General features: G+C 50.3%; 2 protein-coding genes across 5 annotated transcripts in view; one reads left to right on the top strand and one right to left on the bottom strand.

The window, feature by feature from the left end:
- Positions 1-23,151, top strand: part of SAMD4A (sterile alpha motif domain containing 4A) — a 100,325-nt gene that overhangs the window by 64,466 nt on the left and 12,708 nt on the right. For 2 of the 4 annotated variants that reach the window (XM_051768807.1, XM_051768808.1), the window contains exons 4-6: positions 15,225-15,488; positions 19,940-20,049; positions 20,721-20,807. In XM_051768807.1, the coding sequence (XP_051624767.1) occupies positions 15,225-15,488; positions 19,940-20,049; positions 20,721-20,807 (461 nt within the window). The remainder of the gene's footprint in view (positions 1-15,224; positions 15,489-19,939; positions 20,050-20,720; positions 20,808-23,151) is intronic. The other 2 variants (XM_051768809.1, XM_051768810.1) reach the window with 1 other exon arrangement.
- The window catches only part of DLGAP5 (DLG associated protein 5), a 228,731-nt gene that overhangs the window by 51,532 nt on the left and 154,048 nt on the right, over positions 1-23,151 (bottom strand). The gene's annotated exons all lie outside the window — the stretch shown is intronic.

The raw sequence follows: 23,151 nt of genomic DNA on the forward strand, positions 1-23,151 counted from the left end.
CATCCCTGTCTCCTGCTGCTGTGGGACTGGGTGATGTTCAGCTTCCCCAAGAGCAGGGTCCCTGCGCTGCGGAGCTGTGTCAGGGAAACCGAGCCACGTGGGAAAGGCTTAACGAGGATGCAGGGTGAAAAGTACCATGACTGTGTTTGCAGGTGGTCTGTTCAACCTCTCCAAGGATTATTTTTTGGGGGGAGTTTCCAGGTGGTTTTTGCATGCCTGGCATTTTGGAGGCCTTGCACACCAGGGAGACAGTGGGAAGAGATGCCTTCAGATGGGATCTGGTTCCTCAGGTCAGGATCTGAAAGCAGGGAGGTCTGGTGGGTGTAGCAGGTGAATCACTGACAGTGGCTGGAGCTCTGCAAGATGCGTTAGGTCTTGAAGGACTCTTTCCAAAAACCCCCTGGAGTTTCTCTGAGCCTCTCTTCCTTGGCCTCAGTATCCCCTGCTAGCTGTGGTTTAATCCTACATGTAAAGCTGTTGTAACTCCTGCAGATGTATTTTGCTGGCACCATGTTCAGGTAACCCTTGGGCCGAGCTGGAGGTGACCCAACCACACTTCACATGCGAGTTCATAAACTTCCTTAACGCAATATTTGCTCGGACATGAGCACGGCAAGTCCACAGATAGATGCTAAAAAATAAACACGGCTCTCAGCCTTTGTCCCAGCCCCTTGACTCAATCAATACATCTATTAATCTTTTATTCCAAAGCAAAGCCCTCAAATCCTTACTGTTTGTTTAGGTTTTACTGTTCTTATGAGTTTTAAATTCTCCCTCTTGCTTGAAGGCGTTTCTCTGGGCGGGGGCTTAATCCAGCAACACCCTGCAGGGCACAGCCTTCCCAGACCTGTCCCTGCAAAGGCACTGCCTGCTCTTGGTGTCAAAATGGGGAAAAGACTTTCCCAGAGGAATAACGTGGTGATCTTGCCCAAGATACTTCCTTCTGATGTTGTGGCATAATTAGGTGTAACACTGTCCTGGCACAGGGCTTAAATATGGGTGGGGAAGGTCATGTGACAGTTTGCTTTGTGCTGTCCTTGACTTTGACTCGACCTAGACCCAGGCTTTGGGATTTAGTTTGGGAATGGTTCATCTCCAGCTCTGGCAGGGATTGGCCAAGGCTTGAGGAGATGTTGCTGGAGCTCTCCAGCATTTACAGGGCAAGTGTGGAGTGCTCTGAGGGAGTCACATTGGATTTACCACAGTAATGGTGATCCCAGAGTGGGACCAGCATCCTAAGTGATAAATCTGGATCTGGAGCAATCTGAGGATATGGACTCACCCAAAAAGATGGAAGTTTGCCCAGGGAGGTTGTGGCTGCCCCATCCCTGGAAGTGTTCAAGGCCAGGTTGGACGGGGCTTGGAGCAACCTGATCTAATAGAAGGTGTCCCTGCTCATGGCAGGGGGTGGAACAAGATGAGCTTTAAGGTCTCTTCCAACCCAAACCATTCTGGGATTCTGTGATCATGTGCTCCTTCCCATCCACTGCATCTCGGTCACTGCTTTCTCAGCCTGCCCTGCAGAGCTGGAGCTGCCACTTTAAACCAAGCTTTAGTGTGCCAGGAGCAAAGGCAGCCTTGGCTGGGCTTGGGAGTGCAGGTGGGCAGGAGGCTGGAGCTGCTCTGGCGCGGTGGGAAGGGGTGAAACCCGGAATCCCGACTCTGCAGCCGGGTCAGGTGATGGTTGCAAAACTTTGGGATTACACAACGTCTTTGCAGTGGACACAGGACCTGGGAACTCTGAAAGGACACAGGAAAGCAGCTGACTTTCAAAGGTGCCAACAGCTTCCTGCGTGGGGGCCCCGGCTCCTTCCCTGCCCCTGAGGTAAATGATTCCACCTGAGTATGATCCAATGGCATGGCAGGATTTGGTTGTCAAGTGGAAGCACAGCATAGCTTTGGCCCTGTATTTTCCATCCTCTTGGAAGGGAATCTGTTCAGAGGCAAAGAAGGGTCTGTTGTTAGATAAGCTGAGAAGGGGGAGAGCAGGTACACTGGTCCCATTTGGACCATAAAGTGACGGGGCAGTGATGGATAGATACAGGGAGAGACCTTGCTAGGAAATATCCTGCAGAGCAGGAATCCCAGGTGTTGGGACTGTGTTTGTACAGGAGGGATGTTGCAAAGTCTTTGGTGTTTCAGTGTCACTGTGGTGCCTGGATTCCCCTGTGAGGGAACTGAGAGGACCAGCAAAGCTGTTTGCCAGTCTGGAGCCACCCTTCTGCTCCTGCACAAATGGGAAGGATGCTGGGTGCTCAGGCATGCACCCTTCCCATGGGAACCTGTGCCACAAAACTGGTGGTGTTTGTCTACAAGGAGAGAGAGAAGGAGAGTAAACAGGGCAGTGGAGGAGAAGTGCTCACGTATACAACCTCCTTGTCCTGAAAGAGAAAGATCTCTATCTTGTCCTAGAGCTGAAGAGAAGGAGTAAATCAGGGTTCTTCCTTCCATGCACCCCAGACCAGGCTCAAACTGCCAGAGGGCAGGGTTAGATGGGATATTGGGAAGAAATTCCTCACTGTGAGGGTGGGGAGGCCCTGGCACAGGTTGCCCAGAGAAGCTGTGGCTGCCCCATCCCTGGCAGTGTCCAAAGCCAGGTTGGACGGGGCTTGGAGCGACCTGGGATAGTGGAAGGTGGCCCTGCCTATGGCAGGGGGTTGGAATTAGATGATCTCTAAGGTCCCTTCCAACCCAAACCATTCTGTGTTTCTGTGATCCTGCCCTACAGGCAGGGCTGCAGCTGCTAACCTGTGTGTCAGCACACGTGTGTGTGACATGACTTGCTGGATTTGCCAACATTTGCCCCAGTTATGGACTCCCCGGTGGGAGAGCAGATGAAGAAGATGGTGGAGTTCTCCCCCAGTCATCAGGGAATTGAGGTGGAACAAACCACATCAAGAAAGCAACTGCCATGAATGGAGTGTGGGTTTCCTGACTCTTCCTCCCCCTGCACTGTTGTGCAGCTGAGTTTGATAACGGGATAACTGCATTTTTATAACCCACAGGACCACCCTGGTCTGTGTTGGGTTGATGGGCAGCTTGCAGGTCATTCTCCTCTGTGTAGATTTTCAACAGCACCTGAAGGGAGGGCATAGTGTGTCCTCAGCCTGTGTTTGCCTTACATAGGGCGACACATTTCCTCCCATGCAGACTTAGAAAAACGTGCCTTGTAAATGTGGAAAAGTCTTAATGAGGCTACAGCAGTGAAGCAAATAAATGTCCTGTTCTTGCCAGGGGTGGATTAGCTTTGCACTTGGGAATTAACTTCAGAAACTTGTTCCTCAGTTGGCTGTGCTGAGACTTGGCACCCTGGCACTCATCCTGCCAGCCAGAGACACCCCTCACGTCTGCTTTCCTTCTCTTTTACTGATAGACTGAGAAAAGCTCGTTGGCCCTGTAATAAACACTTGAGCTTTTCAGTGGTGGCAGATGAGGGCATTTGTTGTCTTGCTCATGCCCTCTAGTGTCGCTCATAACCATCAGAGAACACTTCCAAAAGTCACCCGCTTTTCCAGGGTCCCAGTGCTACAAAATCTTACTAATTCTGTAGTTTAAAATCAGAGTTCTTGCACAGGAAGGTCAGGTGTGAACAGAGTTGTTTTCTCAAAGCCAGGTACATAAATACAGCAGCAAACAGGACTGCGAGCGAGGGCAGCATAGAATCGTGGAATCATTCAGGTTGGAAAAGACCTTTAAGATGATCGAGTCCACCCATAATCTTCTACTCTGAGGAGCAGGTACAGATTTCCTGGCCCCTCTTTAAGTTCAAAGCATTTTGTCCCTGGTAGACACATTGCACAGCTCTGCAGACCATCACTCAGCCGGTGAGGAGATGAGCAGTCACCCACCCTCAGCCTGGAGGCCATCAAGCTTTGGAGATGGAAGTGGTGGTGGAGGACAAGAGCAATGGCCTTTGGGGTGTCAGCAGTGCTGGGCAAGGTCAGCTACTGCTGTCAAGTGTGTTTTATAGCCAGCTTCCCTTCCTGCTGCTGAGCCTGCTCCATTTGCCGTGTCCCTCACCCTCTGGTTGGCAAGGAGGTGTCCAAACTCAGAACAAGCTGTGCCCATTCTCTGTGAGCTGCTCTGCCAGACAGGATGTTTTTAGTTGATGGACCAGCCACGTGTGCTCATCCCACCATCAGCCCAGCTCCCACCTTGCTCAGACCTGGTCTCCAAGCAGGGTGTCCGTGTGAGCCATCCCACCCTGGGAGCAGGTCAGCTCCCAAGGTGGTTGTTGGCTGGTCCAGTGCAGGGAGTGAGACTGCTCCCCCCCTTCCCAGGTGTGTGGGATCTGGGAGTGCAGCATTGAGGTACACACTGGGAAAATTAGTTTGTCGTGGTGGAAGAGGTCAGGGCAGCCCCGTCGTACAGTCCAAGTAAAAAGAGGAAATGACCTCAGTTGTTCCAGGGGAGGTTTAGGTTGGATATTAGGAGCAATTTCTTCACCTAAAAGGTCAAGCACTGGAACTGGCTGCCCAGGGCAGTGGTGGAGTCCCCATCCCTGGAGGGACTTAAAAAACATGTAGATGTGGCACTTGAAGACATGGGTTAGTGGTGACTTGGCAGTGCTGAGGGAATGGTTGGACTCTGTCTTAGAGAACTTTTCCAACCTCAGTGATTCCATTGCTCTCAAGGGCTCAAGGTAAAGATGTTTTGGAGACATTTTGGGCAGGAAATCATTTTGGCCCTGCCTTCTGGTCTGTGAGCTGCCAGCATCCGTGTTGCCTCGCTCAGTTTTTCCTGACCCAGTGTTTTGATTTACTCTTGTACTTGAGCAACAGCCAGAACCTGTTCTAACCTTGAAACTTCAGTTTAGCTGCCTCGGCCCGTTTGGATCCTCCTTTGAGCCTGTTTTGGCATGTTCCTTTCACCCCTTTGTTCCTGAAGGGCCTCTTTTCTCATTGTGTCCTTGGTTGACCAACAAAGGTCAGTGTGATGCTGAGGTCCCACCTTCAGTCGTCTCCAGGGGGGTCCTTGACTGACATCAAAGCTAATCAGCCTACCTGTCATCTTCCAAACATCACACTCTACATTGGAAGGGAAAAAAAGACAGGATTCACAGGGTGACTTGGGTAACCCATCAGCCCTTGATGAACACTTGGCTCAGGACATCTGGGAGGGTGGTTCTCCCGTTCTGTTCTTCTGGGACTTGCAGTTCACCGGCGGCTTTGCTCGTAGGGATGCCCAGCCATGCAGCTGTGGGGCAGAAGTTTCTTACCAGCAGCTGTTGCCTCTGGGAGGATGTGGATGGGTCTGGGGGAATGCAGATGGCTCTGGGTGGATGTGGATGGCTCTAGGTGGATGTGGATGGTTCTGGATGGATGTAGATGGTTCTGGATGGATGTGGATGACTCTGGGGGGATGCAGATGGCTATGTGAGGATGTGGATGGCTCTGAGAGGATGAGTCTAGCAAGGCAGAGCTGGTGAAGGGGGTGGTCTGTGAGGCTGGTGAGGAGGAGAGGGAGCACTGGGTGCCAGTGGTGACACGTGGCTGTCCCCAAAGAGGACATATCACACATACATCCTCTGGGATCACACTGTTCCTTCCTCCAAACCTGGTATGTGCAAGGTTTGATCCGTGCTCACACGTCTTACAGAGCACCGCTCCCAAATTCACGTACCCTGCTCATAGAGAGATGGCTCTGCAGCTTCCTGGCTGGAATGAGGCCACCTAATTTGGGAAGCGCCCGGGGATATTCCCACCCTCTCAGCTTGTGAAATCCCGGAGCAGTCACAGATCGTAGGTGCTCAGGGCAGGGGCTGCCTGCCCTGGTTTTGCTGTTGGTGTGTTGCCTGTCCATTGGAGAGGGAGTAGGACACCCATCCTTGACCTGCAGGTTGGGTGGGGGGAGATTGAAGCTTGTGGCTCCAGTGCCACCTCTCCTTTCCTTACAGCAGCCCCAGTGTCTCAGGGACGGATGTTTAGAGGCAGCAGCAATGGTTTTATGTGTATCCTACAGTCCTTGGGATTCCCATCACCAGTGAATGGTGCTTCTGACCTGGAAGCAGCACAGAAGCCACCAGCACAGCTGACTGATGCTCTCTGGGTTGTGGAGCAGGGTCAGACATCCCCAGTAATTCCCTCAGACCCTTGGCAGTCTCCCGTATTGATGACCTAGAGGTTTTGTTGACGGATGGACCCTCCCAGCCCCAGGTGTATTTTACCAGCCTGGTGCCTGTTGGATGCTGGCAGCAGGATTACTCATTGCGTGTCAGCTTGGTGCTCTCCTAAGGGAAGCTTTGCTTTTCCCATCACCCTGTGAGCACCTGTGGGTTCCTGTCAGCAGTTTGCATCCCCAGTGGAGCCTCCAGCGGGGTGGGATGGGGGGGCTCCATCTCAGAGCCAGGGATTGCCCCTCAGCACCTCCACTGTTAACTAATGTCTGTGAAGGGCCTTGTGAGAAATGCCCCCCTCAAACCTGTCCTGCTTTGCCACAACATCTCATTCCCCAGCCCCACAGTAGTGTGAGAATCCCATTTGTGGTGTTTTCCTGAGCATCTTCATGGGGTGAGAAACCCCCGGAGAGAATCCGCTTCTCAACACTCGTCCTTTGAATCCATGCAACTCCAGGCTTTGGCAAGTGAAGGAATGGAGAGAGAGATGAGCTCTCCTTCCCCTCACCATCACACAGCAGCTGCAGAGAAACAGGCATGGATGAGGGACGGGAGTGCTGTGGTTTGGGATCATCTGGAGCAACTCCAGTCTCCTTCCCCACTGCACAGGGACTCGCTGTGTTCTCCTGACTCAGTAACATGCTGCTGTTCAATTAACTTTTGACTTCTGGTTTAAAGGAGCAGTGCACAAAATAGTTATTTACTTCATTTGGAAATTCTTTTATTTGTTAGCATAATTACAGCTTCCTCTTTTTTTTTTTTTTTTTTGGGATATTTTTCTTAGCAGGGGAAGGGGGGGAGGGAGGGAGGAATATTTGCTGCTCTCCTTGTGGTTATCACATCCTTCAAATTACTAAAAGAGGCTGGGATAATAGGTCTGGTGATTATATATAGGCACCATCTGCTCTGTGGCTGCTTCCTATCAAAGTGCAGTTAGAGGAGTGCAAGGAGGATATTTTCTCTCCAGCTATATTAAGACTCTGTTTCCATCTCGGCTCCAAAGCAAAGCTCTCTGCATGCAAATGGATCAAACGCTCTGGAATCAATGGCTCTGTTTTGGCAGCCTTGAAGCTGATTTTTTTTTTTTTTTTTTTAACTTATTTTGTTTTATTTTCCCCTCAAGTTTGCTGTTCCCATCCGTTACGCAATTTCATTCGAGGCTGGTTGTTCTGCATTCGGTGTTTTCCTGTCACCACAGTCCCCCCTGTTTGCTGAGCAACGCGGTCTCGTGTTAGCTGGCGCAGGGATCTGTGTCAGAACTCGAATGCGAGGCAATATCTGAGCAATCAGGAATGTTTGGGAGGATGATGAAGGCAGATTTTTAGGATGCATCTGCTGTCGGTATGTAGAGGAGGTGGAAAGCTGAGCTGAGTTAATTTGGAGCAGTAATGGGAAAGAATGATTCCATGTTTTGTGATACCAGCCGTGGCTGTCCTGTTGCTGTTGGGGAGCATTGCAGGGCTCAGGGCTTGGGAGTCATGGAATTGTAGAATCCCAAACTGGTTTGGGTTGGAAGGGACCTTAAAGCCCATCCCTGCCATGGGCAGGGACACCTTCCACTAGACCAGGTTGTTCCAAGCCCTGTCCAAGCTGGCCTTGGACACTTCCAGGGATGGAGCAGCCACAGCTTCTCTGGGCAACCTGTGCCAGGGCCTCCCTACCCTCACAGTGAGGAATTTCTTCCCAATATCCCATCTAACCTTGCCCTCTGTCAGTCTAAAGCCATTCCCCTTGTCATGGGATGTCTCTGCTGGGCACCATCTTTTGCATCTTTTCATGTGGGGAACTGGATACTGCATTTTCCCCTTTGTGGCCTTGGAGACCCAACAGGTTTCTCTTCCTCTTCTGGAGCTGGTAAGATTTCATGCTCTTGGAATAAGAAGAGAGCAGAAGGAGTTGCCAGCCCATACAGAGGGTGCTTGTGACAGGACATGTGAGTCCCCCAGAGGTGGAGGCCAGAGGAAGCTGATAAGGCTGAAACCCCAAGGAATTTGTCTTGGAGAAATTCCAGAGGTTTTGCATTCACCCCTTACCTTTGACTGGTTTCAGACCCTTCTTTCTGACTCCCAGTTTTCCACAGGTTGCATATTGCTATGTAAAGGATGTACCTCTTCCAACTGTAAGTGATGGAGGGGTTTCTCCATCTGGAGTGTAATGTGTGGTGGAAGCTGATGCTGGTGGAGGTCTCAGCAGGTAGATGCTTCTCAGACCAGGGGTTGAGGCAGTGGGGAGCCCTGGCTGCTGCTTGAGCAAAGAAAATGCTCTTGGACATCTCTTCTGGGTGGAAAAGGACTGAAGGAAGGAGAGTTTCTGTGTCCCAGTGCCGCTTATCTGGCTTGATCCGTGAGCAGGAGAGGAATTTCTCCCAGAAGCCCATAGCAAAAACTATTTTCTGGGATAATTAGGGAGGCTTGGTTCAGCACAGCAGTGTTGTTGTTGACAGGCTGGGATTTCCCAGGGTTCAGACACTGTTTTATCTGTGGTTTGTGTGTAAATATAGGAGAAAAACCCACATTTATTGGCCTGGAAATCGGAGCATTGCGTGAGAGCCACCTGGTTTGGGGCAACACCTTCTTGCAAAGTGACCCTAATCCTCCATCCCCCACCCACTCCCAGCTTCCCAAGATGCTGTTTTATGCATCCTTTTGTCTGTGAGTTAAATGGGGGTAGGGATTCACACTTGGTCTACTTGCTCCCACCTTGCTGGATGCTCTGGTGGGAAGCCCGAGGGATCTTTCAGTACTTAAAGGAATTTGTAAAGAAGAGGAAGTAGGACCTTTTGCATGGGCAGATACTGACAGGACAAGGGGGAAGGGTTTTAAATTAAAAGAGCAGAGAGTGAGATTAATACTATGAAGAAATTCTGAACTGGGACAGTGGTGAGGCCCTGGCACAGGCTGCCCAGAGAAGCTGTGGCTGCCCCATCCCTGGCAGTATCCAAGGCCAGGTTGGACAGGGCTTGGAGCAAGCTGGGATAGTGGAAGGTGTCCCTGCCTGTGGCAGGGGCTTGGAATGGGATGATCTTTAAGGTCCCTTTCAACCCAAACCATTCCAGGTTTCTGTGAAGGACACCGAAGGCAGCTCCCACGCTCCTGCTCCGTGGTGTGACGAGCTGGGCTTCCTTCCAGAAATGCATCCCTTTGGATTGCTGAAGCCACCAAGGGCTGTGTTTACACCTCTTTAGACTCAGCCCTGCTCCTGCTGCCACACAAACGAGTAAATAACAGTCACAGCAATTCCTGACGGAGCCAAACAGCGGATCCACGGGTGTTTGTGCCATGCAGGGACTTGCAAAACCCCCTGTGAGGGTTCCTTCCCACCGAGCCTGGATGGTGCCTCGCGTGCCCTGCTTGGAGGGAGCAGCAACAAACGGGTTATTGTTTCTCTGTCTAGTTTCTTGAACAGGAAACTGTGTTTGAAAACGTCATTTCTTAAAAAAAAGTTTGCTTGACAGGCTTCTCTGCAGTCTGTGCTTCTTCCTATTTCTCTGCCTGAGGCAGGACTCTGCTTGTATGGGTTTTTTTCCTAATGCAGGGGCTAATACCACTGATTTCCTAATACCACTGTTTTCCTTACACCCAGTGGCTTCTAGCATTTGGGACCCTGGGTTTCACCCCCTTGTGGCTTATATCACCCCCTGGTTCAGGGGGATTATCCATCTCTTACAAACACAGTTAAAGTCACAGCCACAAAACACAGGGAGACAAAAAAAATAAATAAATAAAAAGAGGCACAAACAAAAGGCTCCAAGGGTTAGGGGATGTTGAGCCGAAAAATGTTCCTTCGGGTTCTGCTCTGGCTGTGCTGGAGCTGCCCAGGGCAGCGTGGGGAGAGGGTGAATGAGGTGCCCAGGAAGGAGGCCAGGTGCCAACAGAGCAGTGTGACCCACCAGTGGCTGTTTCCAAGGGTCCTCGGCCCAGGAACGCTGGAAGAGCCACAAGGATTGCTCTGCCAGTGTGGGGAAACCTTCCTGGAGGAGAGGATGCGTCGTGACTGGGATAGCAAGGAGGAGGCGGAGGGGAGAACTGAGTTGAACCTGGGGGTTTGCTCTGTGAGGGGGTTGCTCAGTGTTCCCTCTCCGTGGGGGAGCCTCTGGGCTGCACAAAACACTGTGTGCCCTCAGTGGATTAAAAACATCCCCGCTTCCTACAGCAGATTGGGGTCAGGCTGCTGCTCCAGGTACCTGCAGGCCAGGAAAGGAGTTGTACATGAGCAGACACCACCTGAGGAGGCACCATGAGCAGCTTTGCGGCCAAAAAGTGCCATTTTTAGACTGAAAACAAACAAAAAAAACCTCCCAAAGAGTTCAGCAGGGCACCTTGCAGCAGTTTTTCCTTTCTTCGGCGCGGGAATGATGTTACTTGGAATTGTAACCTGCTGTATGGACTGTGGGCTGATCCTCCGGCTGTCAGGGACCTGATGGGGTCCAGAGATGGTTTGAACACTCCTCTGTACCCAGCAGTGGGTCTGGCTCTGCTGGAAACATTCACATCAGCCCCACATGTGCCTTGTCAAGGACTTTTGCAGCACTTTAGGCCAGATTTAATGAAGGGTAGGTTGGGCAGAGGGGGAGCGAGCACCTCATCGCCGTCCCACGCTGTGTGGAGGAAGGTCTGTGCCTGCAGAGCCCGATTCCTCAGCTCTAATTACAGGAACGGGTGGCTTTTCCCTTCTCAGGCTGAAAAAAATTGGCTCAGAAATCCTGAGAAACCACAACACAAATGTCTGACGCTGTTCCACATGGTCTTGAGCGAACAAAAACCCTCTTGAAATCAGCCCTTGCCTCCCAAAATAGGCAACACCACTTCAAAAGGGAAGAGAGGGGGGGGAAAAAAATCCCTAACTCAAGGCTTCACGGGGTGAGAGCACTTGCAACCTCAGAGTTTCTGTAAGTGTGTTGTTGTGCCTGCCAGCACAGCCAGGGTTTGGTCTGGGATAAAGCTGGATTTGCCTGGGGAGGTGGTGGACATCCCACAGGGATGCTTCCAGCTGCTCCATGCTCTGCAGCCACCGCCTGCCATGGGCGGCTGATGCGTTGTTGCCATCCCTCCTTCTCCATCCTCTTGATTTTCTTTTACCTGGGAATATTAAGCTGAGCTTGATCCCACTCTGGAGGTCACAGAGAGGTTTCTTGCAAGGAAACACGGTTTGGTGCAGGCTGAGCAAAGAGGCAACACCAACGTGCTTATCCCGGGGAGGACCAGGATCTGCTCTGGCTCCTGTCCCACTGGATACCTGTTTGGAAGCAGCTGGACCTTGCAGGGCTCTTGCACCACCTAAACAGCAGGAAAGCACTTCTAAACCAGAAGTGGGACACACTTACCAGCCGTAGGGTATCCGTGTGCCAGCGTGGATTGCCCTCCGGAGCGGTGCTTTCCGCTCTTTGTTCGCCCAGCCCGCAGCACTCAGAAAGGCAGGCGTGTCCAGCCACCCCCTGGGAGCTTATCTTGCCCCAGAAGAATATATTACATTTCCTTTTTGAATTAAAGCTTAATATTTTTGCAATAAAAGAGAGGAGGCTGGAGTGCGAGGCGATAAAGTCACACGTGGTTTGCCTCTGCTGAAGTTAAATCCCGCAGGGAGCATTTATTTTAGCAGAAGCAGCCCTGGGTTCACCTTGGACCATCCAGAAAGCAATCAGGAGGGTCAAAAGCAGGTCAGGACCTACACTAAACTGATACTTTGAAAATAATTGGCTATATCCTCCATTTCAAGAAACTGAAGCCGTGACCACAAGCAGCAGCATTAATAAAATTGGGCATTTATTAATCCTCCTTCTGAGGGTTGCAAATTAAAAGAGGGAGAAGGGTGTGCACACCTGGCAGCTGCCACCCCGGGATTTGCAGCGTTTTTAAGGACGAGTGCTGATGGAAACAGGTTACAGGGAAGTGGAGCCTAAAGTTAGGCCAGTGCTAAGAGCTCTTAAATAATACCTTATCTGGTACCCAGAGTAGCTGGAGTGGTTTCAAAGAGCTGGTGACTTGCAGCATCCTTTGCAGAGGGATTATCCCTGCTGCATCTCGGGAAGTTGTGTGGATTGACTCAAAATTTGGCTTAGTAGAACATGTTCTGTTGGATGCAGGGACAGAAGTGGAACTGATTTTTACCCGTTGTGCTGGATGGTTTGTAATTGTCCCTGTCCATCCTGTGGAGTTTGTTATTTCTCTTCCAGCCAACACTGGTTTCTAATTAGGAGACATAAAATTAAGATGGAAGAGCAGCAGTCTGCAAGGGTATTGCTGCTTGGGAAGGAATCTGGGCTGGATTTAAGACAAAAATATCCCATTGTTTGCAGGATTTTGGGGGGGAGAGGGTGGTGTAAGCACTGCTCTGGGGCTCTGAGTGGTGCAGGTGTGATACTCAGCCCTGGTGATGCATTTCAATCAACTGACCCATTTTTTTCCCTATAATTCCTCTGTATTTTATTTTTGTTTAATGCTAGATGCATTCTTCTCCTGGGAGGGTGATGTGACATCTACAGAGCCCTCTTATGGTGCTGCTTTTAGGGTTACAATTGCAAAGCCAAGAGCTAAAATAGCTTGGCCAGGACCTTCTTAAATCCAGCTATTCCCCCATCAGGATGCATCACATCACAACTTTGGGAAGCATAACACTGTTCTGAAAGCAATCTCAGGATCTCCTTTTCTGCCAGGAGATTTGTGGAAGATGTTTCTGTAGTTATTTAATGAGAAGGGAACAAATTCTTCCCCACAAGCCATCCCCGTGCTTCCCTCAGACTCAGTGTTCTGTGCTGCTACAAGAAAACCCTTTCAGAAATAGGAATTATTTGGATATTGCAGAAATCCGCAGGGTTTTGGCCTCATCCATCAGCTGCCTTTGGCACCAGCTGCTTTTTAGAGGTGCTTAATAAAAGCAAACGTGCTCCGGTGTTTCTCTCTCCTCTCCTTTTATAACCCCACTAGTCCCTCATTTCCATCCCGCTCCTGGTCAGCAGGGATGGCTTTGATGGTGAGTTTTTCCCCTCCAGGTTTGAGCTGGGAATTAAGCCTGGCTTAACTTTTACAGCACAGTGCACCTGGCTGGGGGTTTTCCACCAAGACTCGTTTATATTAAATAACAACATGCGGAGGAGCCTGAGTGGTTTTGGTGAACTCCTGTAAATGCAAAAAAGGGGGATTAAGGAGCTTTAGGGCTTTAATGCTTTAGGAGGAAAAGCCACGAGAACAATGGATTTCCCCCAGGTTTTGTACAGTTTAAAAATTTGATTTGGAAAGAAGAACTGAAAAAAAGTTTTTGCTTCTGTTTCGTATGGGCTGAAAGGTCATTTGAACCCCTCTGCCCTCAGATTTCCCTGGAGCAGGGAAACTTTCCGTAGTTTCCGTCCTAAATCCATACATTACATTATGCTAGCAGCATTTATGGTTTAACCAGCAGTGTAGTGACTGCAAATGATGGAATTTGAATTTTGTTAAGCAAACAGAGCAGTCTCTGCATACATTTTTCATTACTGGAAACAGAGAGAGTCCCTGGAGTGTTCCAAGGGCAGGTTGGACAAGGCTTGGAGAAACCTGGGCTAGTGGAAGGTGTCCCTGCCCTTGGTCTTTAACATGGTCCTTAAGGTCCCTTCCAATCCAAACCATTTTATGATCTTTTCCTCTAAATACAATGTCTTACCCCTAATACCCAACAGACCCAAGAAAAAGATACTGAAATTTTAAGGAGAGAACAAAAAATGAATGCGACAGTATGGAAGAGGAGCTGTGGGGAAAATGGAGACTTTTCAGTAAAAATTGTACTTAAAAGTCTATTCAAGTTGGTTGACACCAAAAAGTGTCAGGAAATCTATGATTTGGGGTTTACTTAATACTTTAGCCTACTTAAGACATATTTCTGTGCTTGAATGAAAGGCAAGTAAAGACCTACCCATTGTAAAGCCTTTCTCAAGAAATGACTCCAAATCACAGGAGTTGCTCCATCTCTCTTGTCCTGTCAGTGTAGAAGTTATTTGTTAAAAATAAATTGTACTTGGTAGCATCAAACTTCCAGCCAGGAAATGCAAACCCATATTTCCTGGGAAGGAAAAGCAAATCCAAAGATTATTTTTTGAAGGGGGTTATTCAGCCTCACCTCATTGTCAGGGGTGTATTTTCACCATTGTTTTGAATGCTTGGTCTTGTGGAGAGTGAAAAGGCACATGGTTGGAAGAGCACCTGAAGGGGGGCTGAGCTGGGATGTTCCCACTGCTGATGGGAGCTCAGCCAAGTGCCACATTCTTCAGCCTGGAGAAGGGAAGGCTCCCTGGCTTCAGGGAGACCTTGGAGCCTCTTCCAGTGCCTAAAGGGGCTCCAGGAGGGCTGGAGAGGGACTTTGTACAAGGGCCTGGAGGGACAGGACAAGGGGGAATGGCTTCCCACTGCCAGAGGACAGGGTGAGATGGAATATTGGGAAGAAATTCTTGGCTTTGAGGGTGGTGAGGCCCTGGCACAGGTTGCCCAGAGAAGCTGTGGCTGCCCCATCTCTGGAAGTGTTCAAGGCCAGGTTGGACGGGGCTTGGAGCAACCTGGGCTAGTGGAAGGTGTCCCTGCCCATGGCAGGGGTTGGAATGAGATGGCCTTTAAGATTCCTTCCAACCCAAACCATTCCATGATCATGTGATTTTAGTAGGACTCAACAAGGCTTAGACATTCCTGTGGATGAGAAATACCCCCACAATGACTTTGGCAGATCTGTAAACGCTCGTGTTCCAGGGCACTAACCAAGTCCTAATCCAAAAGGAGAGACAGAGATGCTTCCCCTGAATCCCCCAGCCTGGGGGTTTTTATGCTGCAGAGCTGCTCAGTTGATTTTTTTCCCTAGAGCTGCAACCCACGCAGCACCTTCCATTAAGCAGCTCCCACATGGCTCGTGCAACCCCATCTCCTTTCAGGTGTTCCCATCCCTTTTGCTTCCCGGGAGGCAAAGCTCAGGGTAGGGATTGGGTAGGGCTGCGAAGCCATCGGCGAGGCACCATGGCCACCCACCCACCACCACACATTTTATAATTTCATTTGATTATTTTTTTTCCTTTTTTTTTTTTTTTGTCGGGGGACTCTGCTGCATCCCGGGCCGCGAGGGGGGAATAACCTCTTTGATTTTATTTTTTTTTCAGTTCTCTCAGGCCAGACACACCACAGCCCTTTGAAACGCTCTGTGTCCCTTACCCCACCCATGAATGTGCCAAACCAGCCTCTAGGACATGGATGGATGTCTCATGAGGACTTACGGGCTAGAGGACCCCAGTGCATCCCTTCCGATCATGCCCCCCTGTCTCCACAAAGCAGTGTAGCCTCTTCGGGAAGTGGTGGGAGTGAACATTTAGAAGATCAGCCTTCCGCTCGTAACACATTCCAGGAGGAAGGGAGTGGGATGAAAGGTGAGTGCAAAACCAGACCCCGACCCCCCCGGCACCCAGAGGCAGGAGGGAAGAGCCGCTTTCCCGGCACCGCTGGGCTCCCACGGCGGTTTTGGGAGAGAATCCTCGTAACCACACGGGGCCTTCCGGCCTTTCTTCCCGGCTCAGGAATTTTAGATTCAGGGGAACAAGTTAGGTTTTCTTTCAAGCAGCAACTGGTCCCGATCTGACATCTTGCACTTGGGTGCCAGTGGGCTGGTTTTGCCCCAAAACCCTGCGAGCTGCCAGCTTTCCAAAAAGCTGGAATTTTTCCATAGCCTGTGGCTTTTGGCTGCGAGTGGTGCTCTTTTTTTTTTCTCTCTCTTTTTTCTGTTTTATTACGGTGAAAAAAAAGCTTAGAGTAAGCTTAGCGAGCCACGTGTGATTTGCCATTGCAGTGTTTGGTACCCACCAAGTATTTGGGGAAGTTTTGGCTTGGGATACTGATTTGCAGTGAATTTAACCTGTGTGTTTCAGTTCTAAACCGGTTTCAGTTGGTTGTCCCATTGTACCTGCATTTCACAGAGATTTTGGCAGTAAATATATGTGATTCTGTTGGTAAACAAGGCAGAAATGAATCCCTATTGCTGCAGTTGTAGATGGAGAGCAAACTTCAGGCTGAGAAGGAATAAATAGATAAAAACTGGGCAAACATACAGACTGTGAGTTCCTGGGAACAGAGAAAACGACCCTGCAGCTCTCAGACTGATTTAAACAACTCCAATTTGCGTTAATGCAAAGCAGCTCAATTGTGTAAAGGCCAATGGTGTGTCAGAATAAGGAAATAATCATATTTTTTAATAGTCACAAGGTCTGATTTTAGTCTAATTGCAGACAAATTGAGATGTGTGTAACTCTGTGTGATGTGGGGCTGCACTTGGCTTGGCTCTGGATGGCTTGGATGTGCATGAAGTAAATGCATGAAAACCCCCTCGTGGTTCCAAGGAATGCGATGGAGGCAGGTCGGGTCCTGTCAGACCTGGGAAACCCTTTTTGGGAGCACGTGGTGCAGAGGGGGCTGTTTAACACTTCATTTCTCCAGGTTTCTGCTGATGGAGCTGGAGAGGAGACCATGGGGAGCTGGGCTCCCTGTGATCCACAGCTGCAGCTCCAGGACCTGCATGAATAGAAACTTCCCAGTGCCATGGAATCAATCCATGTGGCCAAGTCTGCAAAAGCCAAAGGCTGTCCAGAAGCAATAATCCACTAAATCAGCTCCACATATTAAGACATCCCACTGCAGGCAGCTGGGATATGGCTGCCCTTCCTCGGGCCATCCCTTCCCAGACATCCAAACCCAATTCCCCCATTGCTGAGTCAGCCAAATGACTTTTGTCCCACTGTCCAAGGACACACACCACAGATGTCCACAGCCTCTGGTGTCTGTACCTGCCACGTCTTCCTCCCTCTGCTGTGTTTTGTTCAGGCTGAACTATTCCAGTTTCTTCACAGATGATGTTTTCTAAACGTGGGGTTGTCCTTTCTTCTCTCCGCCGGGCTTTTGTCCAACAACTCCATATTTTATTAAAGATATGTTGGCCAGAACTGGACTCCAGAGCAGAGCAGAGGCTTGTTTGCCTACAGACAGAATTCCTATGGCTGGGTATGATCCATTGTATCCCCAGCTTTTCCCAAGAAAAAAAAAAGGGAGTGCCCGTTCCCTGCACTCGGATTGTGCCGTTTCTTGTCCCTGCAGACATGCACAACTTTGTGCATTTTCGTGGGGTTGCATCGTATTCCACCCAGAGCAGCTGCTCCCTTTGCCAGGTCCCTTCTCTGAACTGGAGCCCTGCAGGCTCTCGTGGCTTGGTGTCACCCCACTGCTGGTCAGCTTGTTCCTTCTTCAGCACCTTCCAGGGCATCCAGGAGGATGCAGACCCATGGGATCTGGAATGTGGGGAGTCGAGGCCCGTGACAGACCCTCATCTGACATGGCTTAGCAGTTCTTCTCCCTTAATGTCACTGTTTCTCTCCTTTCTGTTTATATTTATGCCCTCATGTCACCTATTTCTTTCCACCCGTCTTTGTGCTCAAGAAAAAGTGTCCTTTGGCTTTTTCCTGGCCCCTGGTTTCTCCAGGGGTAGATGCAGACACTTGGTTCCCTGTGGACCCCATCCATCCGTCTGTCCATCCCTTCCTGGGTCCCTGCCCATGGCAGGGGGTTGGAATGAGATGATCTTTAAGGTACTTTCCAACCCAAACCATTCCAGTGATTCCTGGGGGGCACAGCTGGGAGGAGGGTTTGTGTGTAGAGCTGGGAGTTTTTTCTGGGAGTGTATCCATGGTGTGCCAGGAGGGCACTGCTGAAGATGTGCTGTGTGTGAATTGTTTTCCTTCCAGATTTCCTGATGGCCATGCCATGACTTTGCAATCAGCTCCTGGTAATTGCTGATTAAAGAGCAGCTCTGTGGGCAGGTGGCTCACCCATGCCTGGAGAGAGTTGGGAACTTTGACTTTCCAAGGACTGTGAGGTCACCTTAGATGCCCTGGCACACCCTGGTTGCCTCTTTCTTCCCTGTGGGATGGGAGAAATCCCCACCACCATCCCTCTGTGTGCTGGGGTGGTTTCACCTCCCCAGTTCACTCCCAGGATTGCTGCCTCTGTTGGCAGGGGGGCTCTGAGACTGTCATAGCTCCCCAAAATTAGGACATGATCCAGGGAGACTGACACAATGGGAAGGAGCTGCTTCTGTGCTCTGACCCCCTGCAAAGGCTGGAGATGGGTTTCCTGCAGGGTTTAATGTCTGTATGAAGTTGCATCTCTCTTCTGGAAGTACCCCCGTGGGCTTTGCCATCAGCACGGACGTGTGGAAAGGCAGCTGTCCCCAGGGGACACGGGGTCAGGGAGACTTGTAATGTGTTGTCACTAAAATGGTGTGGTTTTGTGTTAAAATGAAGTTGAGATTGGAGCCTGTACTGGAATCGGGGCTTTCTGCTAATAATTTCTCAATTTTTTAAATAGAGATCAATTAAAGAGGCTGCTGGTAGCAGAATTTGGGACCGTTGCGTGTCAGAACTTTTGGAAAACAGTGAATTTCAGCCCATCCATGCTCACTAACTGCCTTACCCTTGTGTTTGGTGTGGGGTTGATCTCCTTCTGTGCAGCACTTGAGGAATTTCATTGACACATGAATCCTGTGTGTGCCAGGGGATGGAGAGTGTGAGCAAAACGCAGCATTTTGGGGTCTTTTGCGTCCTCTGCTTGGATGGGAGTGGGGTTTGGGCTCAGCCCAGGCAGCAGGAGACTTCTGGCAGATGCACAAATTGCCTCAGGGGACCAAACCAAGGGTCCATCCTGCCCTGTCCCTGCCAGTGACGCGGTGTTGGTTCAGGAAGAGATCATGGATGAACCCCATGGAGCAGCCTTGGGACTCAGGAACAATCAAAGAGCGGGGAGGTGTTGCTAACTGGTATTTAGGCCCAAGAGAGACGTTTCCTGAGCCTCCACCTGCTCTCTCCATTCAAGGTGTGGGGTTTGGGGCTGAAACACTGGTTTGTCATTGTTACTGCACCCGGAGATGGTGCTCCCAGGTGCGGAAGGGGACAAGGACTGTGGACAAGGGTACTGCTGGGAGCAGAGCATGAGCTGGGGGAGGTTCAGACCCCAGACCTCCCCAAACTTGCAAACCCCTGAGGAGCTACTTGCTGTCACATTGCCTTCTCCATGGAGGACACCCCATCGTGGGGTCTGGTGGGGTTTTGCGTGTCACAGAGGAAGGATTCCCCTCCCAGGTCCCTTGTGAAACCACATTGATGTCAGGAGGATAAAAGTATTTTTGGGTACCCATCCAGCCGGCACAGGGGTGCCACACTGCAGGTAACAACTGGGAAGGAAGAAGTCATTTCAGTCGGTGCGTTTTGAGGTCCCAAGGCACCCTTTGAAACAGGCTGTGGGACCATCTTTGATGGCACATCATTTTTCCATCCAAAATCCATCCCTTTGTTTCTCTTTAAGCAGCAGTTCCATTTTCAACCCGCACCATCTTCCCTCACGCCATAAATCAGTGTCTGCCATCTGCAAAACATCCCTTTGCTCCTCCTAAGCTCGACCACACCAGTAACTTTGGCCTTTCCCATGTTCCCAGGGAAAGGGCAACGAGGAGCTTGGCATGCAGTGACACAATGCTGGCACCCCACAGGCTAAATCCCAGTGTCTTGCCCACAGAAACTCAACCTCTGAGGATGTCAGAGTGCTGGTTCCTCCTGCCATCCATACCCACAGCACTGTGTCCGCCTCCAGGTTCCTCCTGCCATCCATATCCATACCCATATCACCATGTCCCTCCCAAAGGTCCATGGAGTTCAGTGAGGTGTCCAAAGCCCCTTTGGGGTGGTGGATGGCACCACAACAGCCCCTCCTACTGTTGGTGCTGTCGCTCGTGGTTGTGCCACGAACTCAGCGGAGCTCTCCTGTCCTTTCCTTTGCGCTCCAGATGTCCCGGCCTGGCTGAAGAGCCTCCGGCTGCACAAATACGCCGCCCTCTTCTCCCAGATGACCTATGAGGAGATGATGGCCCTCACCGAATGCCAGCTCGAGGCACAGGTACGTCCCACGTCTCCTGGGGGGCAAGACTCTCCCGGGTTTCCTTTGCGTGCCTTCCCGCGGAAGGCGTTCGGCCCGCGGGTGGTTGGGAAGCAAACAGAAAAAAAAAAAAAGGAAAATTCGGGTTTGGGAATGAAAAAGAACCCCCACGTTGCACCTGAAAAAGACCTTGCATGTTCTTACTGGAACAGCATGGAAGTCCCTTCACTGGGAGCTGAGCTTGGATTCTTTTTCCACTTGGGATTGAGTTCAGGAGTTTAAGGGGCGCAATCTGCAGTAACCAACTGCTTTGAAGTCAGTGGGGCAAATTTCCTTTGAAAATGTCGTAGAATCATAGAATAACAGAATGGTTTGGGTTGGAAGTGACCTTAGAGATCATCTAGTTCCAACCCTCCCTCCTTTCAGGTTCACCTCTGCGTTATCCTTGGGATGAAGGGGACCAGGCAGCACCTTTGCTCTCCCTGTGGGAGGTGTACCGGGGAGGGACAGACTAGCTGGAAATCTCCATCTTCAACAAGTCTCCTGAGTGATTTTCTGTGTCCCCCACGAATCCCTGCACTCAGAAATTTGATTAATTTCTAGCAGCCCTTTTCATTTAGGGGAGGAAGGGTTTGGGTGGACCCAGCTGTCCTGTGGAATGTTAATGCCGAGCGTTGTGCTGTTTGTTACAGAACGTTACCAAAGGCGCAAGACACAAAATAGTCATCAGTATCCAAAAGCTAAAAGAAAGACAAAACCTGCTCAAATCTCTAGAAAGGGTAAGTAATCACCACTATTTTTGTATTTCTTGTGTTTTTAAGAAGCCAGAAGTTAATTCTGGGGTGAAGCACTCTTCGGTTTCACGTGTTGTGGGGATCTTCTGCAGGGAAGTCTGATGTTGGGTTGGCCACATATGAATAATGTCTCAAACACTCCTGTACCAGGTGCAGGTTTTATTTCTCAGAATCACTGAATGGTTTGGGTTGGAAGGGACCTTAAAGACCATCTCATTCCAACCCCCTGCCATGGGCAGGGACGGCTTCCACTAGACCAGCTGTTCCTCCAAGCTGTGTTTTGCAGAGTGGGTCCTAATCCATCTCCGGCACTCATGGAGCTGGAATGGATTTGCCCTGTAGCCCTGGCCAGCTCCAGGATGTTCAGAAAGACCTGAGCTTTCCTGGAATGTCATATGGGCAACCTGTCCCCAGATAAAACACCAGACACCCACACTGGTGTCCGAACAACATCTTGAATTTCCAAGGAGAACAACTAGAAACTTCTTTGTCACCTCCACAGAAGCTTAAACCCTGCAGAGAGGGCTGTAGGGAAGCAGCAGCACCACAGCCTTGCTGAGAGCAGCTCACCCAACCTCTCCCTATTTATTATCGCTGTATTATATTATATTTAATTGCACCATCTTCAAACAGCAACTCGCAGAGCCTCCCACTAGGGGCTTTTAAATACTTCTGTGGTGTGTTGCTATTTATTGGTGTTTTCCTTAGCTCACTGCTTCACTATTTATTTATAATACAGGCTTGTACTCAGAGTATGGCAGGAGCTAATAAAGCCATATTTACCTCCATTATTAATAATGACTATTAAATCCAAGAGCCAGCCCTCTGGCTGCAGCACTCTGTTTTCCAGGCGATTGCACAGCCTCTTCCCCCACTTCTCCGCCGGGGTTTTGAAATATGGGATTGATTGAGCGGCGCCGTGCGGGAGCTGGAGCCCGGCTCGGCTGACCTGGCACGCCGTGAAATCCGGGAGAAAAGTGGCAGGGACTAGGTTTGGGCCCTCTTAGTGTGGGTTTGGGCTGTGGGGCTCAGAGCTGCCTGGGAACTGCTTTCCCTGAGAGGAGACGTCCCCAGTTTTCCAGGCTTCCCATCCAATTTTTTGCTAAACAAGAGCATGTGTGGGACTTGATGTTTTTGGGCAGTGTCTCACTGCTAAAGATTGCTGCTTTCTTGGAAAGAGCTGCTCCACCCCTCTCTGCCGGTTAGCAGAGCAGGACTTTTTCCCAAACAACAGTGCCCAGCAGACTGACATCATATCTTTGAGAGAAGTGGAGCTGAGACATCCAAGAGCAAGCTGGAATTAGGATGAACAACCATTTTGGAGCTTACACGCCAAAATCCCATGTGCCCACTTAGTGTCCCTTCCCTCAGGACATCCAGGGCTCTCTCCAAGAGCTGCCTCTTTCCAAACAGTGTCCCATGAGCCAGACTGTTCAGGAGCCTGCAATGAGCTGTTCCAGGCTCCATTAAAAACAAAATGCAATTGTTTCCCATCAATGGGATGAGTGTCTGACAGTAGAAAGGGAGTTCTTGATCCACACCAAGAGCAAGGCTGGGGTGCACCCAAATTCTCTCCCTCCTGGGTGGACCTGCCCCGGGATCTCCAGGCTGGATGTTTTTCCTATAAGGATATCAGTTCACCTGCAGCCTCGTGGTCTCCCCTTCTGTGTCCAACCACAATCCACCTGCTCCTCTTGAAACCCTCCTGGTCCCTTCTGCCTCCACTCTCCCAGCCCATCCCAGTGTGGTCAGGGATTTCCTGGCTCCTGCATCCCAGAGTGGTCCTGGGCTCTGAGATGATCCCAGAGCATGAGGATGCCATGGCAAGCAGTTTTGGGGCAGAGCAGTTAATGGGAAGCCAGGCTTGAAGGCAGTGCTGGAAACTGGAGACACACCCATGTTAATAAATGAAGTTCCAGTGAAATAGAGCTGAAATGAACTGAAGGAAGGGAAGGGAGAGGAGGAAGATAATCGCTGGTCTGGGCATTAAAATCTCCCAGGCTCAGTTGCTCTCCTGGAGTTGCCATCTTCCTGGTGGAAATGTGGAAACACTGAAGCAGGACTGTTACTGGGTTTGGGTCCCAGTGATTGACAGGGCACATTTATCTCTGGGAATTCAGGTCTGAACACATCCATGGATAATCAGATACAGTCTCTGCAGCAGCTCCACACTCTCCTGGTCTAAGGTTAAAACTTGGGCAATTAAACGTGGCTGTTGACTGTGGAATGCAGCAGGATCCTGGAGGGGTTCTCAGGGGCGTCACAGTCAGGGTCTGGTTTGTAGCTGGTGTCCCGTTGTCCCTGCAGAGACAAACCCTCTTCTCTTGAA

The sequence above is a fragment of the Manacus candei genome, unplaced genomic scaffold (genome assembly GCF_025592945.1).
Source record: "Manacus candei isolate 608988 ecotype Guabito, Panama unplaced genomic scaffold, ASM2559294v1 h1tg000097l, whole genome shotgun sequence".
Classification (NCBI taxonomy): domain Eukaryota; kingdom Metazoa; phylum Chordata; class Aves; order Passeriformes; family Pipridae; genus Manacus; species Manacus candei.